Genomic DNA, 15,218 nt, shown 5'->3' with positions numbered 1-15,218 from the left:
AACCGGGCCTCGGTAACAATAATTAATAGTTTTGTTTTGTTACGCGAGAAAGCCCTTTGATACTTTCTAACGGTCGAAATCAAACTCTTCTAAATATGTAAGAATGCTATTTCTTATTGTTCTTGCTTCTTTTTTCTTTTGAAGTTCCTATAATATTTATTATGTTATGTTTTAATAGATATTTGCTCTTGTCTCAAATTCAGTTAAGTTGGTTTATGTTGTTTGATGTGAAATTTAAGTTACCTGTACTTTTTTCTTTACTTGTGCTCATGTTTATGTTCATGTTAATTTTGTCATACCGGATTACTTAATAATTTGATATTATTTTCATAAAAAATTCCAATTTTTTATGCATTTTACTTGGAAAAACCATCCCTTGCTTTCTGATTGATGAACTACACTACCATTGAACAAAAATTAGTCGGTACCGAAAGTAGCAGTACCGAAAGTACCAGCATTTGCCATAAAATAGCGAGCAATTTGATACAAACCTATATAAATTATATATCACTGTATAATCACAAAACTTCAAGCGGTCAAGCTTAATCACGTGACTAAAAGTTTATTTGGTATGAACTGTAGTTAATGTTTTCCATGCAGCATATTATTTATAATAATAATAATAATAATATATATAGCGTTTTACGCCTTGGGAGTAGCAAGGTACAGCTTTAGTAGTTAGCTTTAGTAGTTAACCCGTCATATACTCTAAAACCGCCAATAGTGAGTAACTAGAAATATAATAATAATATATATAGCGTTTTACGCCTTGGGAGTAGCAAGGTACAGCTTGCCATACTAGAGCCGTTCGGTATATAAGGAAGGTAATGTGGCTAGCACTACGCTTCAACCGCCTATTATTACCTCAGGATTGTGAATCCCAAGTACTCATTTAAGGCTGAGTCGACCTAGGTACCCAAACTATTTTTATTTTAATAAAAATAGTCAGCTGATGAAATGCCGGGTGTGGGATTCGAACCCACTACCATCAGATTGGTAGATCAGAGCCTGTACCTCTACGCCACCGGGCACCTTGCATATTATTTATAAAAAAATATATAAATAATATATTTTCATATGTGTGAAAAAAATAATTAACTAGGTAGCTAGATAATAGAGATCTTGTTTTCTCTTTAATTGATACCTACCTTGCTCATATATAGCTCACTGAACAATAATAGAAAGTTATAGCTATTGTTATATTTTATCTCACGTCAAAATAATTAAACAAAAAGAGTATTGCATAAAATGGTGGCATTAAAATGAATCTGTTTATATGCGGGTGTTATATACAGGGTATTATACATAATTTATGACAAATTAACTGATAAAATTTTAAATTTGATTTAGTACTTACCTGTTATTAATTACTAAACTTTATTATTTTTTATTTTTATTTATTTATATTTTAGACAAAAGTTTTGCCTAAGCCTATGGCGGATACTGATTTTTTAGGTGGTATTATGTTAATTATTGAAAGAAAAAAGTATACGAAAGGTACAAATATATAGCACATAGTACCGTATGATCGAAAAAAAATTGGCGCCGGGAGGCACGTATAGCCGCCCATACTTGATATTTTTTTTATCTCAAAAACTGACTGATTTTGATGTTATTACAAATTTTGTTGCAAATATTATTCCTAATCTTAAATTGAAAACCGCGTTTCGCTAGCTACTTAATTTTGGAGTTACGATTTTTTTAAATTTTTAACCTCCTTACCAACCCCCCACCCCCACCAAAAACTAATGGCCAGATTCTCGGGTGCCACAGTATTTTTGTGCCAAATTTGGTTAAAATCTGTTTAACGGTTTTTGAGTTATCGTACTACAGGCGGACAGACAGACAGACGGACAGACAGACACAATGAAAATATTTTGCATTTAGGTCATTTATGACCCAAATAACTCATTTTGAATGAAATTAAAAAAACTTTTTTTGCCGATCTTAATAGCCTACCTACCATCATACCTGTCGGTATGGTCGGCTAAAAAACGGCGTCAAATACGGCTGGGGAATAACAATCGACGATGAATGAATTTTGGCGAGATCAATCCCTAGGTTTAGCTATTCGTCTGATCAGATTTTCTGATTTTCTTTTCAAATATGGAATCCTCAAGAGAGTAAGAACAATTAGTCACTCGGGTATCTATTATGATTAGATATCAAACAGGTGTGAAAATTTCACCGACTTGCCATCATTCCCACGAAAAAAAAAGATCACCCACTATATATAGGTATCAGGTAGCTTTGTTGATGAGAATCGACATACCATAACACAAAAACCAGGCTCTTTAGCTGTTGTTCTAACTAATTAAATTATTATTTACAAGAACAATTAAGTCATTATAACGATAAGGCAACAATTGAACGGCTGCTTTTACCAACCCAGTTCTCAGAGTTGTTTCTGTTTCAAATGGAAACCGAACAATTAATTTTTTTCTAAGGCGTTCGACTGTGTAAATCATAAGATCCTAATTAATAAACTGCAGCACTATGGGTTCAGGGGAACATCTCTCAAATGGTTTAAGTCGTATCTGAGCAACAGAAGTCAACTTGTGAGGGTGGATACCACGTTGTCTTCTAACAAGCCAATAGAATGTGGAGTACCACAAGGCTCAGTACTAGGCCCTATTTTGTTTCTTCTTTTTATTAACGACATTGCTAACATAAACATCAGTGGTAAAATATGTCTTTTTGCGGACGACACTAGCTTCACTTGGAGCAACAAGGACGTCACGGCACTTCATAGGATTATATCAAATGACTTAATCACCATTAAATCTTGGTGCGATTCGAACCTCCTGAGTCTCAACATTTCTAAAACTAAAAGCTTTGTCGTATAAAAACTCGCTGCAGCCTTTTGTACTTAACAACACCACCATTAACGTTGTAAAAGCTGTAAAATTCTTAGGGCTTGTTGTAGAAAATTCTCTAAAATGGGACATGCATATCGACGCTTTGTCGAAAAAATTAAGCTCTGCCTGTTTTGCATTAAGATCTGTTTCTAAGGAGCTTAACTTGTCAGTGGCTAGAACTGTTTATTATGCACTTTTTGAGTTGCACCTCAAATATGCCCTTCCATTCTGGGGTACGTGTTGTGCGACTCAATTTGGGCAAAAACTCACACTTAAAGATAGGCAAAAGATAAAAGATTGTTAACTTTTTCTTCTTATTCAAAGAAATTAGTGGTTTCAATTAGCAGAACGTCAAATTAGTGTTAAGGTTAAAAAAGTTACCAAACTTTTAACCTTTCTACTAATTATACTTCAAAATTTGAGAGGAATGTCATTTTGGGCTTTGATTATCACCCGTCAAGAAAAATTTTGGTTAGAAATCAAAAGTTTATTGTTTTATAAGCTAAATATTATGCTTTCTCTATGGATACAACAAACTACCGCAAGCTGTTGCTAGAATATTTTATTAATTTTAATTGTGTTTTTTAGACATTGTGAATGATCGTAAACTAAAAAGTATAGAGTGTAATTGAAACCACTAATTTATTCCACTAATTGCGATGTTTTGAATGAAGCTTTAATGAAATAATATACATACAGGGTAGTCCATTAGTGCAAGCAATTAATTAACTTACTAAAGAAGTTTCACCCGATCTACTGCATTGTTTTCAGCACGAAAAAGATTTTTTTTCGGCGTACAAGTTCAGTTTCTTGGCGGCCTCTTCTCCGATTTCTTTTTATATTTTTCTATAACCATTAACAACCGGAAGACACTGATCATAGAGGAAAAAGACCCAACACTGCGTTTTTCTAATTCTGGATTAGTTTTGTCTCGATTAGTAGTCCGTTTATACCTGATGCTGCCGTTATACTCAAAAGCAATCGTAACGTTCGCAGGGTGACGTTATAATATGGATACAAGTTTTTATTGTCATAAGTGTAGTGCGGATTTCGCGGTTCAGTTTGTGAGTGCAGAAAATATTCAGGTAAAGTCTGTTCAGCCATCAACGTTACGTCATCATTATTTGTCAAATAATATGCGTTTTAGGGTGTGTCTGAGATCAGTTCATATTGTTTAGAAAATTTTAAGTATGTTCTGATCTTAATTATTAATTGAGTGAGTTCCGTTTTTATTAAATTCATGTAGGAACGTTAGGCCTTCCTTCATTTTGGTTATTTTTCAATTTATATCTTTAGGTGCATATATCAGTTTTTTCCAGAGAAATTGTACCTATTTTAAAAATAAAGTTATGAAAAAGCTTAAGATTCTATACAATAAAACACACTTTGATACTCTAGAAGTTCTTCTTCTTCTTCTCATCGGATCCGTGACCAATAATTTCTTTGGTCTCTGCAAAAAAATCTTTTATGGGTATTTCGCCACTGCAAGAAAATCTACAAAATAAAATATTTTTTGTAAACACTTCTGCGTTAATCCAAACGAAAATTACTTGTCAGAAGTTAGGTTTACAGATATACAAATTTGCCTAACGAACAAGAAAATGCTTAACGTTTCGGAAAGTTCATCTCTTTCCGTCGTCGGAAGCAAAAAAAAATACAAACAATAAAGAAAAAAAGTATTAAAAATATCTAAATTCAACTATTCGAGAACACTTTAGTTTTTTAAAACAGATACGTCTAAAAAACCGTGTTGACGTTCTATTAAAATTACATTATATCAAGTTAAACTTCAAAATTAACAATTACTACCTGATAACAATTACTTAATAAGGTGAAACCAAAAAGCCCCAAACTTTCTGTATGATTCTTTTTAATTTTTACGTATGTTATGTTTATTTATATTATGTTCTATAAAATCAAAGAAGCGATTGTAGAATTCAGAGTCCAGGTCTGAGATGCATAAGTTAAGATCTAGAAGTTCAAGATACCTAATTAAATATACACTGAAAAAAATATAAGTAATTTAAAAAAAAAATATTGAATATATTATAGTATTTTTAATAAGAAACTTGTAAAAATAAGATATTTTTACATAGTTTAACAAAAAAATATAATTTTGCAAAACAGTTTATTAATATTAAATAAAAAAATGTCTATAAGTACATATGTGGCGGATTCATCTCTCCAAAAAATTCTACATGGGTATTTCGCCACTGCAAGAAAATCTACAAAATAAAATAGTTATTTTTTGTAAACACTGCTGCGTTAATCCAAACGGAAACTACCGTATGATCAAATAAAACGGCGTTAGCGATGGCTATGAAATGACGATCGATGACATTTCCCATATAATTTTACATATAAAATGACAGCGATCTTCATTTCATATCCATCGCTGACGCCGTTTTTATTCGATCATACGGTACTTCTCAGCAGTTAGGTTTACAGATATACAAATTTACCTAAAGAACACACAAGAAAGTTTATCTCTTTTCGTCGTCTGAAGCAAAAAAGTACAAAGAATAAAGGAACAAACTATTTAAAATATTTAAATTCAACAGTTTTTTTAAAACAGATACGTCTACAAAAACCGTTGACGTTCTGTTAAAAATTATTTTTTTATAATAAAATTATTTTTAAAGTTATTTTTTTTTACATATCCTTTTAGCTGTGCTTTTAGCCTCCATAATTATAACCCCAAATCAAATTGTGAATCAAATGAAAATGACAGTTACTAAACACAATGTGCAGTAATTTACGAAATGCTGTAATGACGTCACCAATCTCTTTCATCTGGTTCTCAAGTGAAAGAGAGATAATAACGACTTTTGAGGATTCATTTCTTTATCCGGTATGGTCTAGTGGCTAGGATACCTGGCTCTCACCCAGGAGGCTCGGGTTCGATTCCCGGTACCGGAATAACTTTTTTTAATTTTTTTTTACTTTAGAGTCCATTTCACTAGTCCGAAAAAGTAACAAAATAAGTGTTCGGCGTTTAACGTTTTATGTAAAACTGGCTAGGTATTTTACACAAATGAAGAAGGAAATTAAATATAAAGGATTATACTAAGTATATCCGTATAATCAACAATAAGCACATTTTTGGCAACTTCTTTATTTTTAAGGTTTTGATGGTCAAACAAAAATATTGCATGTTTGGACTAAATTTTCTCGAAAATAATTTAATAAATTAAAATTCCGTTACAATACGGAACTAGATTGAAGTTTTGTGATTACAGTGATATATATAAATTATATGGTTTTGTAACAAATTGCTCGCTATTTTATAGCAAATGCTGAAGCTCTTCAAACCTTAATCAAGCCTTAATCAAAGCACGACGTGTTTGGAATTTTGGGTGTGGCTTAACACGACAGGGTCGGGCTAAGCCTGAGGCAGATTTCTGAAATATAATATATATTTCCTTCGGCCACACACCCGCTTTACCCGACCCGAAAGTACAGCGTAATAGACTCTTAACTATTTCTTTTTTAAATTCCAGACTACCATCAAAGTCTACGCCAAATGTCTACGGCCGGACATCGAATACAAAACCCTGAGCATCACGTTCCAAACATCCTGCAAGGAGGTGGTGGCAACCCTGTTGGGAAAGTACAAGATGAAACACAGGGATCCCAAGCTGTTCTACTTGAGTATGGAGGTAACAGTGAGAAAAGCAGGAGTAAGGACGCATTTGGCACTGGACGATGAGGCCAGACCTGCTGTGCTGCAAAGTTGTCATCCCAAAGGCGATTCTAAGTAAGATTTACTTAAAAATAAATTATAGATGGTAGTAATCATAGGACACATTCTCCGCCGGTGCTGCCACGATGCGATCGGAGAATACCGAGAATAGCCTACTAAACAAATACACGGGTTTAAACCTTAGATCTTTTATAAGATCTAAGGTTCCTAGATCATGTATACTTACGTGGATAAGTAAATCACTATAGAAACTGTCGCAAACATATCAACGACTTCCATTTATCTTCTTTTTTTGTTGCACAGGCGGTGCTTCTACTCTATCTATCCTTGTCGAGGACCTATCGAATATTTACCTATATAACGATTGATTGCTTATCATATTTTTTGTCTTCTACAGGTTTTCTCTACAAACGAGAAGAGGAGGATTGATAAAAGTGCACGATTCAGTTTTGAACAGCAATTCCCAATACAAATCGCTGCTTATTAGTGCCAGAACAACAGTAGATGAACTTATAGCCCTTCTCTTGAACTGTTACAACAGCAAAGAACCGGTGGAACAGTTTTCTTTATACGAGGTACGTACGAAACATAAATGATTTTGTAGGGACACCCTGTACAAAACAAAATATTTTTAAGATATTAATGCATCTTTATAAAACAGGCAACGTTTATACAGGGTGGTCCGAACTGTATTCCGAAAATTTCGGCAGTATATTCTGCAGGTAAAAATAAGTAAAAAAGTTCGTATAAACGTATGTCCTAAAATGCTTAGTTCCGTAGATACAGGGTGTAGAAGTTTCATTTTTATTTCGACTTTTTCCACATAATTTCTGAAGTAACGTCAATATTTGGATGAAAATTAATATCTGGGAGTTTTTTTGACATGGCAAATTTCATTTTAATATCAATATGACTCTTACTTATAGAGGGCGCCACCTACATATTTTTTAACTGTTTTGAAGACTAATAACTTTTCGTCCGTATCTGTATAAAACTACTGAGTAAAAAATATACATTTACAAAGTTTTTTTACGTAAAAACGGTCTCTTGGTAAAAATCGGTACGAGTAACGTTTTTCAAGGTATTTTAAACCTAAATTATCAATATCTGTCATCATTGACATAAATTAAACATGTTGACTAATAGTTATTATACTCAAAAATTTGAAATGATTTTGTACCAAAAGTTCAACAAAAACTGTGTTATCATCATTTTTTCGAAGAAAAATTTACGATTAATTTGAAGAAATAAAAAGTTATCTCATTTCAATCAAATAACTATCTAGTCAGCCTATTTTTTTGTCAAAAATGACATGTATTGACTATTTCCATTATAAATATCTTAAGAACGGTTGCTCGTAGCGATTTTTACTAAGAGACATTTTTTACGTAGAAAATCACGGAAATGTATATTTTTTCACTCAGTAGTTTTATACGGGTACGGACGAAAAGTTATTACCTCTCAAAACAGTTAAAACACACATGTAGGTGGCGCCCCCTACGAATAGGAGGGGGCGCCTCATATTGACATCAAAATCAAATTTCTCATGTCAAAAAACTCCCAGACACCAATTTTCATCCAAATATTGACGTTACTTCAGAAATTATTTGGAAAAAATCGAAACAAAAATGAAACTTCTACACCCTGTATCTCAGAAACTAAGCATTTTAGGATATTCATTTATATGAACTTTTTTACTTATTTTATTTGCAGAATATGCTGCCGATGTTTCCGGAATACAGTTCGGACCACCCTGTATAAAACTTTTTTCATATTTTCGTCAATGACCATGATATTGGACTTCCTCGCACTAGTGAGCCACCCTGTATATCACAACATCAAAATTGCTTTATTTCAGCGTTATAAGTTATAAGAGTGTCACCTATATTTGGTGTTCATATTTTTTTTTACTCTTAGGTAAATCCCGAAAGGGAGCAACAGCGGAAACTTCATCCAGATGACAGACCCCTTCAAGTCCAACAATCGTGGCTTCCATCTCATGAGTGTCACTTTTTGATTAGAAGAAATCCAGATTATTTACCTTTATCCCGAAGAAAGGTATGTATATGTATAGTGTATAATATAACTTAAACCGTGTTTAATCATGTTAATCAATGATATGGATGCAAACCAATAACCAATTCTAAAAGCAGTTATTCCATTATCGATTGTTGGTACCTTCAAAATTGCTGGAACCTTTAACCACACAGTTCATTTTTAATATTAGACCTCTCTGTTACAAACTAATTGATTTATTCTTCGCAGATCTTTTGGGTATCAGAGTTACCACCACTGCCGGCCTCGAGACTATTCAGGACATCACCAAGCAGTCACCACAATAAGCTTATGCAACTATCGAAATCTTCCACGTCGCTAGTACCAGTCAAGACTACAGAGGAAAAAACTGCGACCCAACCCAAACCCAAAGAGGCAGCAGTTATAAAGAACTTCGGTACGGAATTGAAAGTGTTTGAACATCAAAATAATCCAACAAAAAAGGGCGGACAAACATCCTCCTATGCGGACTATGAGAATTACTTTTATATTTGAATGTGGCGAAGTTTTAAAAGATATTTCAACAAACATATATAATGATTTATATTTTTGAAAAATGTACGATCACACACATATTTGTGCGTGTGAATGTTTTAAGTTAAGATTATTTTCGGGAAGGGTTTGAATATAACACCCTACACAATACGCTACTTAAATTTTCACAAGTACACACATGGGCAAAATTATTGCATATAACGATATTTTTATTATATTTTGGACCTAATATGATTCTTTTTATATTTTTGGACATATTGGCTTACTACACGACTAACTACTATAAAATTAAAAATCTAAGTGCAACTAGGCTGTTACTATAATTTTATTTCATAATGAGTGAAAATCAACAAAAACAAATTTCATTTTAAACAGAAAATATTGATAACAATTTTAATTATTTCTTACAACTAATAGTCTGTATTGCCTCCTCGAGCCTCAATGCAAGCTGTGAGACGACGTGGCATGCTCTCAATTAAGTTGGCCAGAAGATGTGGAGGAATGGCTTCCCATATGTTTCGCGCGCAGCAATTTTTAATTCATTTAAGGTACGGGGGGGGGGGATCATTCCTTTTGGTAATATGGCGTTTTATCATGTCCCAAGCATGCTCGATCACATTCATATCTGGAGACATCGGTGGCCACCACAGTTTTCTTATACCCTCTTCCTCACAAAACTCGCGAACCGCTAAACTGCGATGGGGAGGAGCATTATCGTCCATGTAAACAAATTCATCCCACACTGCTCCTCGAAATGGACGCACAATAGGCTCTAAAACTTCTCTAAGATATGAGGCACCTGTCATTGTGCCATCAATAAAAACAAGAGGTTTTTGAGGTCCGTGTATTATACCTGCCCATACCATAATGCTTCCCCCTTGAAACGGGACACGGGGTTGAGCTGCATTCAAGCATGCTCGTCTTCCAGATGCTCACCAGACCAAAGTTCGTCACGAGTCTGACACTAGGCCTATTCTTGTTTCATCACTAAACATGACGAAACTCCAATTAGGTCCATTTGCTCTCATCTCTTCAGCCCATTGTAGTCGCGTCATTTTGTGCCGTAAATTAAGCTTCGGAACACGTAGACATTTGGTCTTTCTTGAAACGTTGCTATACAGGGCCTATTTTTCATCTGGTCGGGCCCAAGCAAAAATTCGGGCCCTCTTTTCCAATAAAATTCAAAAATTCTTTTGTTGGTTTGGGTTAAAAAAATAAAACGTTATTTTTAGATTGGGGAATCGCCGGCGCCGGTGTCGGTATCTTTGATATAAATTTATAAATAATTTTAAAAAATGCATTAATTATATCAATCTAAAGCTTATTTTATTTAATTCTATTTTCCTTATCAGAGGTAACTGTTTCTTTTTCTCTGCTGTGTAAATTTACATTTGAATGAATATTTTACAACCCTTAACGGGCCCCCCAGACCACCGGGCCCAAGGCCCGGGCCTTATGGGTCTTATGGTAAAATAGGCCCTGTTGCTATATGGTCTTTCTTGAAACATTTACTCCTTCAAGGCAAGCTAACTTATTTTTAATAGCAGTACTAGAAAGCAGAGGGAATTGCGTCGTGCAATTAGGGATATTTGACGGTCTTGCACAGCAGTTGTAACTCTCTTTCTACCACTTCCAGGCCGGTCTGTACCCTCCCTGATTTTTTTTTAATATTCACGAAACATCGCTTTGGTTAACTCCTACAATTTCAGCTATTGCAATTTGCCGGTAGCCCTGTTGCGACAGTGTTACTATTCTGACTCTATTAAACTGTGAAATAATGTTTCTAGGCATTTTAAGGCCAAAACAATGGTCAAATTTCTTCTGAAACCCAAGAGACCACAAATCGAAATGTGCAAGAATTTGTAATAATATTGAGTCTGAAAGATAAGCATTGTTTACCATATCCATTTTAACAAAAAAAATGTTTATTACAGATTATCAAAGCTATGTACAACGAAAAAAGATTCTTTAAATTCCTTTCCGTATATTTTTAAAAGATAGATGCATTAATTTTGGCCATGTGTGTATTTTAACAAATGATGGGTCCAGGGGTGATAAGCGCCATTTTACTAATTTTACAGGTGAGCACTGGACGACTGGTGGTTATCAGGTTTTTTTCGTGTATCTATTCTATATTTTAGGATTTAGCAACTTATTACTCTGCAAAGTTGATACATTTTCTAGGGACCAGTTAGACCTACTATAATAATTACTATATTATTGAAAAACCATAAAATTAACCTTAACTTGAAACATTCAAATTTGTATCTAAATTGTAATTTTACAGAAATTTTAATAAACCAGTTGATTGAAAAACAACCTGTATTGTTGGTTGTATGCCTACCATACATCTGCATTGAAATATCTTTTGAAATTAAAAAAATATAAACATTTTCTGTAAATTTTTGTATATATAATTTGTGTGGCGTCTAGTTTTTTATTGTGATATTTATTTTATTCTAAATAGTTTGCGACCAAAGAATAATGCAGATGTACTATTCTATTATAGAATGTAAAAAACAATTTATTATAAAACTGTTCTACAGGGTGTTTCAAAAAGCATGTGCCATCTCTCGTGGGGAGATTCCTCACATAAAAATAAGATTTTACGGGCTAAAAGTATTTAGAAAATTATAATAAATCGAAAAAAGAACTTTAACACCCTATAGCCACGAAACAAAGCAGAATCGGACCTATGTCATTATGGAAAATAAATTTTATTTTTACGTAAGAAATCTCCCCACGAGAAATGGCACATGTTTTTGAAACACCCTGTATAGTATCTTGCCGCTTGTGTTTAACATATACCTAGGTGTTAACTTGTTTAAAATCTCACAAATTAGTCCTCTAGGTAAGAACAAGATTGTATTAACTCTAACCAAATACATAGTATTAGAAATTGTGTAACATTTTTTCATTAAAATAATATTGTAACTCTAATTCACTCGACAATATTCAGTACACAATATAATATACCGGGTGGTATATAATATACCAACTGTCCAAATATTGGCTCCCCTGTTGAGTTGACAGCGAAGTCATAAATACGTTATTTGTCAAACGTCACAAAAGTATTATTTTTGCGACGTGATTGACAATATAAAAAAGTCATTTTAACGCCTAGGCATAAAAGTAAAGCACCTTTATGCCTAAGCATAAAAGTACGAAAATATATTATTAAACTGACATGAAGTGTCAAATTCAACGAGCCTAACTATAGTTCAAATATATATAATTACATACAAAAGGATACAAGGTGTGACTTTTAAATATTTTTATATTATTTAGAACGTTTGAAATTGTTTAAAAACTTATTTATGGTGTTTAAAAAAATTGCATGTTCTATCCGACATAAAAATTACTTTTTGTGTCTCGGCTGTATGTCAGACGTACAGCCTCGCCACAAGAAGTGTCATTTTTACTCCCAATAAAACAATAAACTATTTTTAAAGGTCCGCATATGCTGAATACACGTGAAAAAATTGAATAATTCTGAACAAGCCGATTTTAAATAATTTAAGAAAAACTGTATCTATAAACTGGGCAAATTTGGCATGTCTGGGCAATACTTCAGCCATACACAGACCTTTAAAAAAACTATCTACGACTTGGCTGTAAAATGAACAGGAGACAATATTTGGACAGTTTAACATGTTCATAGGATTTCCTGCTTCCAACGACGATGCACCACCCGGTATAATAAACAAAACAAAAATAGTATTTTAAATTATAAGTATAAAATGATTTGTATGTAATACTGTGACTTGTGCAATGTGTTCGGTGTCTAGGAAAATAAGAAAGAAAATTACCATTAGTATGTACTAAATATTATATAGACCAAAGATTTTTAGTTTTAAGTATAGAGTGAATGTATCTATTTGTAATTGTCAAGACATCTATTACAAAATAAAGTTATTTAAAAAAAATGATTGGGATATTTATTGCCTAACCACTACCAAAGAGCTACTACATAAAAATAATACCGTATCATAAAAAAAACGGCGTCCACATGGCTAGAATCGGCTGATCGATGACATTCCCCATATAATTTTACATGTAAAATGACAGCGATTTCCATTTCACAGCTATCGCTAACGCTGTTTTTTTTTTCGATCATATTATATCAAGTTATTAGTTTCTCTCTGCATCAAACGCAACTGTGTTATATACCGGGTGCGTCTCAAAAGTGGCTCACCCCTATAACTTTTGGTATGTTTGTATATGACATAAATTAAGATTGATTGGAGTATTCAATTGGTTTGGTCACTTTTCCTGTTTCACCGGAAATTACTACATCTTGTGATATTTAAATGACACCCTATCGGTAAGTTTTTACATGGTTTTTAATTTCTTCGATAGAAAATGACACTCTGAATAGAATGACATTTCATATGTCACCTTTTGACATTTTCGGCATATGGTTTATTTAAAATTGTAACAAGCGGTTCATAACAACAATTTGACTCGAAATATTATGTGTGTGGTACCAAATTATTCGTAAAAATATGCTTTTTCCAAATATGCTAAAGAGCCAACCTTGTTCCATTTGAAAAAATTGAGATATAATTAAAAATATGATTTGGACATCTTTTATAGATGACAAGACACGAAAAATCTTTGACGATCAAATCTATTTTTCCAAGGCTCCAAACCAAACCAAAAACTAAACCAAATCAAAAATTAGTATTTTTAACACAGCCATGGCATCCTGCTAGATTGAGATTTAAAATACGATTGGTTTTTAAAAGTTATAAGAGTGAGCCCCTTAAAACGCACCCGGTATAAGAATAAAAAAAAGAATAAAATTTTTAATCTATTTATTGATTATACAGGGGACTCGGCGTTCTGAAAATTCCCCTCAGTTTACTATGTATTATTAGGTATATTATTATACAGGGTGTCCCAGAAATAAGTGCAAGTATTCTAACTGGTATAGTATAGTTCAACCCCAGAAACACGCCCAAGAAGTTTTTTTCGCGAAAAAAATTTTTTTGGAATTTTTTTTAGTTTTTAGTTAATAAACATAATTTCTTGATAATATGGCAACATATTATGTATTAGATTAAATTTACAAGAAAGAAAATCCAGAAAAGATCAAGTGATTCTCAAAATTTTAGAAAAAAAGGATTTTTATTTTTGGAAATTTTCAAAGTAAAATAACTCCGTTATTTTGAACTTATTTGAAAAACGACAAAGAGAAAATATGTATCGATATCTACCACCCCTTAAAATACTTAGCACAATCTGGGACACCCTGTATAGGTATTATTATAATAAATGCACATTTTGTCTAACATGTAGTAGGTTGCTTCAGGATTTATAAACAATGGAAATAGTTAATATGGTTAACGAATCATTTTTATATTACAAAAAATTCTGACTATATCAAACTTATGTTTCAGCGTTATGATAGTAATCAAGAATAATGAAATGCTATATCAAGCCTCGGTAGCGCAGTAGGCAGCGCGTAAGTCTCATAATCTTAAGGTCGTGAGTTCGATCCTCACCCGGGGCAATACTTTTTTATTTTTAAGACACCTAAAAGCATAGAATTACCGTACTTTAAGATGAATTTAAATTATTTTTGCAAGAACCACACAAGTATATTTAATTTTTTTTTCATATTATAGGAATGTTAATTATTAAAATGCATGTTCATATTATACAACATGTCCCCGAATTGTCTTTACAAGAGGAAAAACTTTTTTATTATTGACATTTTGAGAAAAATGCATTTTTTTATAAAAATGTTTGCTTGTCCTAAAATTGTTAATCCCGTTTATACTTTTCGAAATTTCCATACTGGTTGGAATTTTGGTTTTTAGGTTGAAGTCGTTAGTATATTCTGTCGGTTGAAGAACTACAGTTAATCCGTAGATTTACGGATTTCGGATATATTCTACGGACGTACGGATTTTTTCTAATAATACGGATTTTCTGTTATTGAACAATTTAACATAACGATTAAAAAAGAACGGCGTCACAGTTGCCTTGAAAATGAAAATCGCTGTTATTTCATATGTAAAATGATATGGTAAATGTTCATTTCCAAGCCCAGTAAACAACTTTTATCATACGAAATATGCGGTACCCATACCCATAAAAGA

The 15,218-nt window shown here is 32.9% G+C and overlaps 1 protein-coding gene and 2 non-coding genes across 3 annotated transcripts in view; all 3 read left to right on the top strand.

Annotated features, from left to right (window-relative positions):
* The window catches only part of LOC115886185, a 127,246-nt gene extending 117,850 nt beyond the window's left edge, over positions 1-9,396 (top strand). Inside the window, exons 3-6 of the mRNA XM_030905274.1 lie at positions 6,359-6,615; positions 6,959-7,136; positions 8,479-8,619; positions 8,827-9,396. Coding sequence (XP_030761134.1) covers positions 6,359-6,615; positions 6,959-7,136; positions 8,479-8,619; positions 8,827-9,111 — 861 coding nt within the window. The 3' untranslated portion in view covers positions 9,112-9,396. The remainder of the gene's footprint in view (positions 1-6,358; positions 6,616-6,958; positions 7,137-8,478; positions 8,620-8,826) is intronic.
* Trnae-cuc lies at positions 5,706-5,777 on the top strand. The gene has a single exon. It is a non-coding gene; the product is annotated as a tRNA-Glu (tRNA).
* Positions 9,397-14,553: 5,157 nt separating the features above from the next.
* On the top strand, positions 14,554-14,626 carry Trnam-cau. Its single transcript has one exon. It is a non-coding gene; the product is annotated as a tRNA-Met (tRNA).
* Positions 14,627-15,218: the final 592 nt, after the last annotated feature.

The sequence above is a fragment of the Sitophilus oryzae genome, unplaced genomic scaffold (genome assembly GCF_002938485.1).
Source record: "Sitophilus oryzae breed Bouriz unplaced genomic scaffold, Soryzae_2.0 scaffold_471_pilon_pilon, whole genome shotgun sequence".
Taxonomy (NCBI): Eukaryota; Metazoa; Arthropoda; class Insecta; order Coleoptera; family Curculionidae; genus Sitophilus; species Sitophilus oryzae.
The sequence above is the reverse complement of the archived record's forward strand: the minus strand, read 5'-3'. Positions and strand labels throughout refer to the sequence as shown.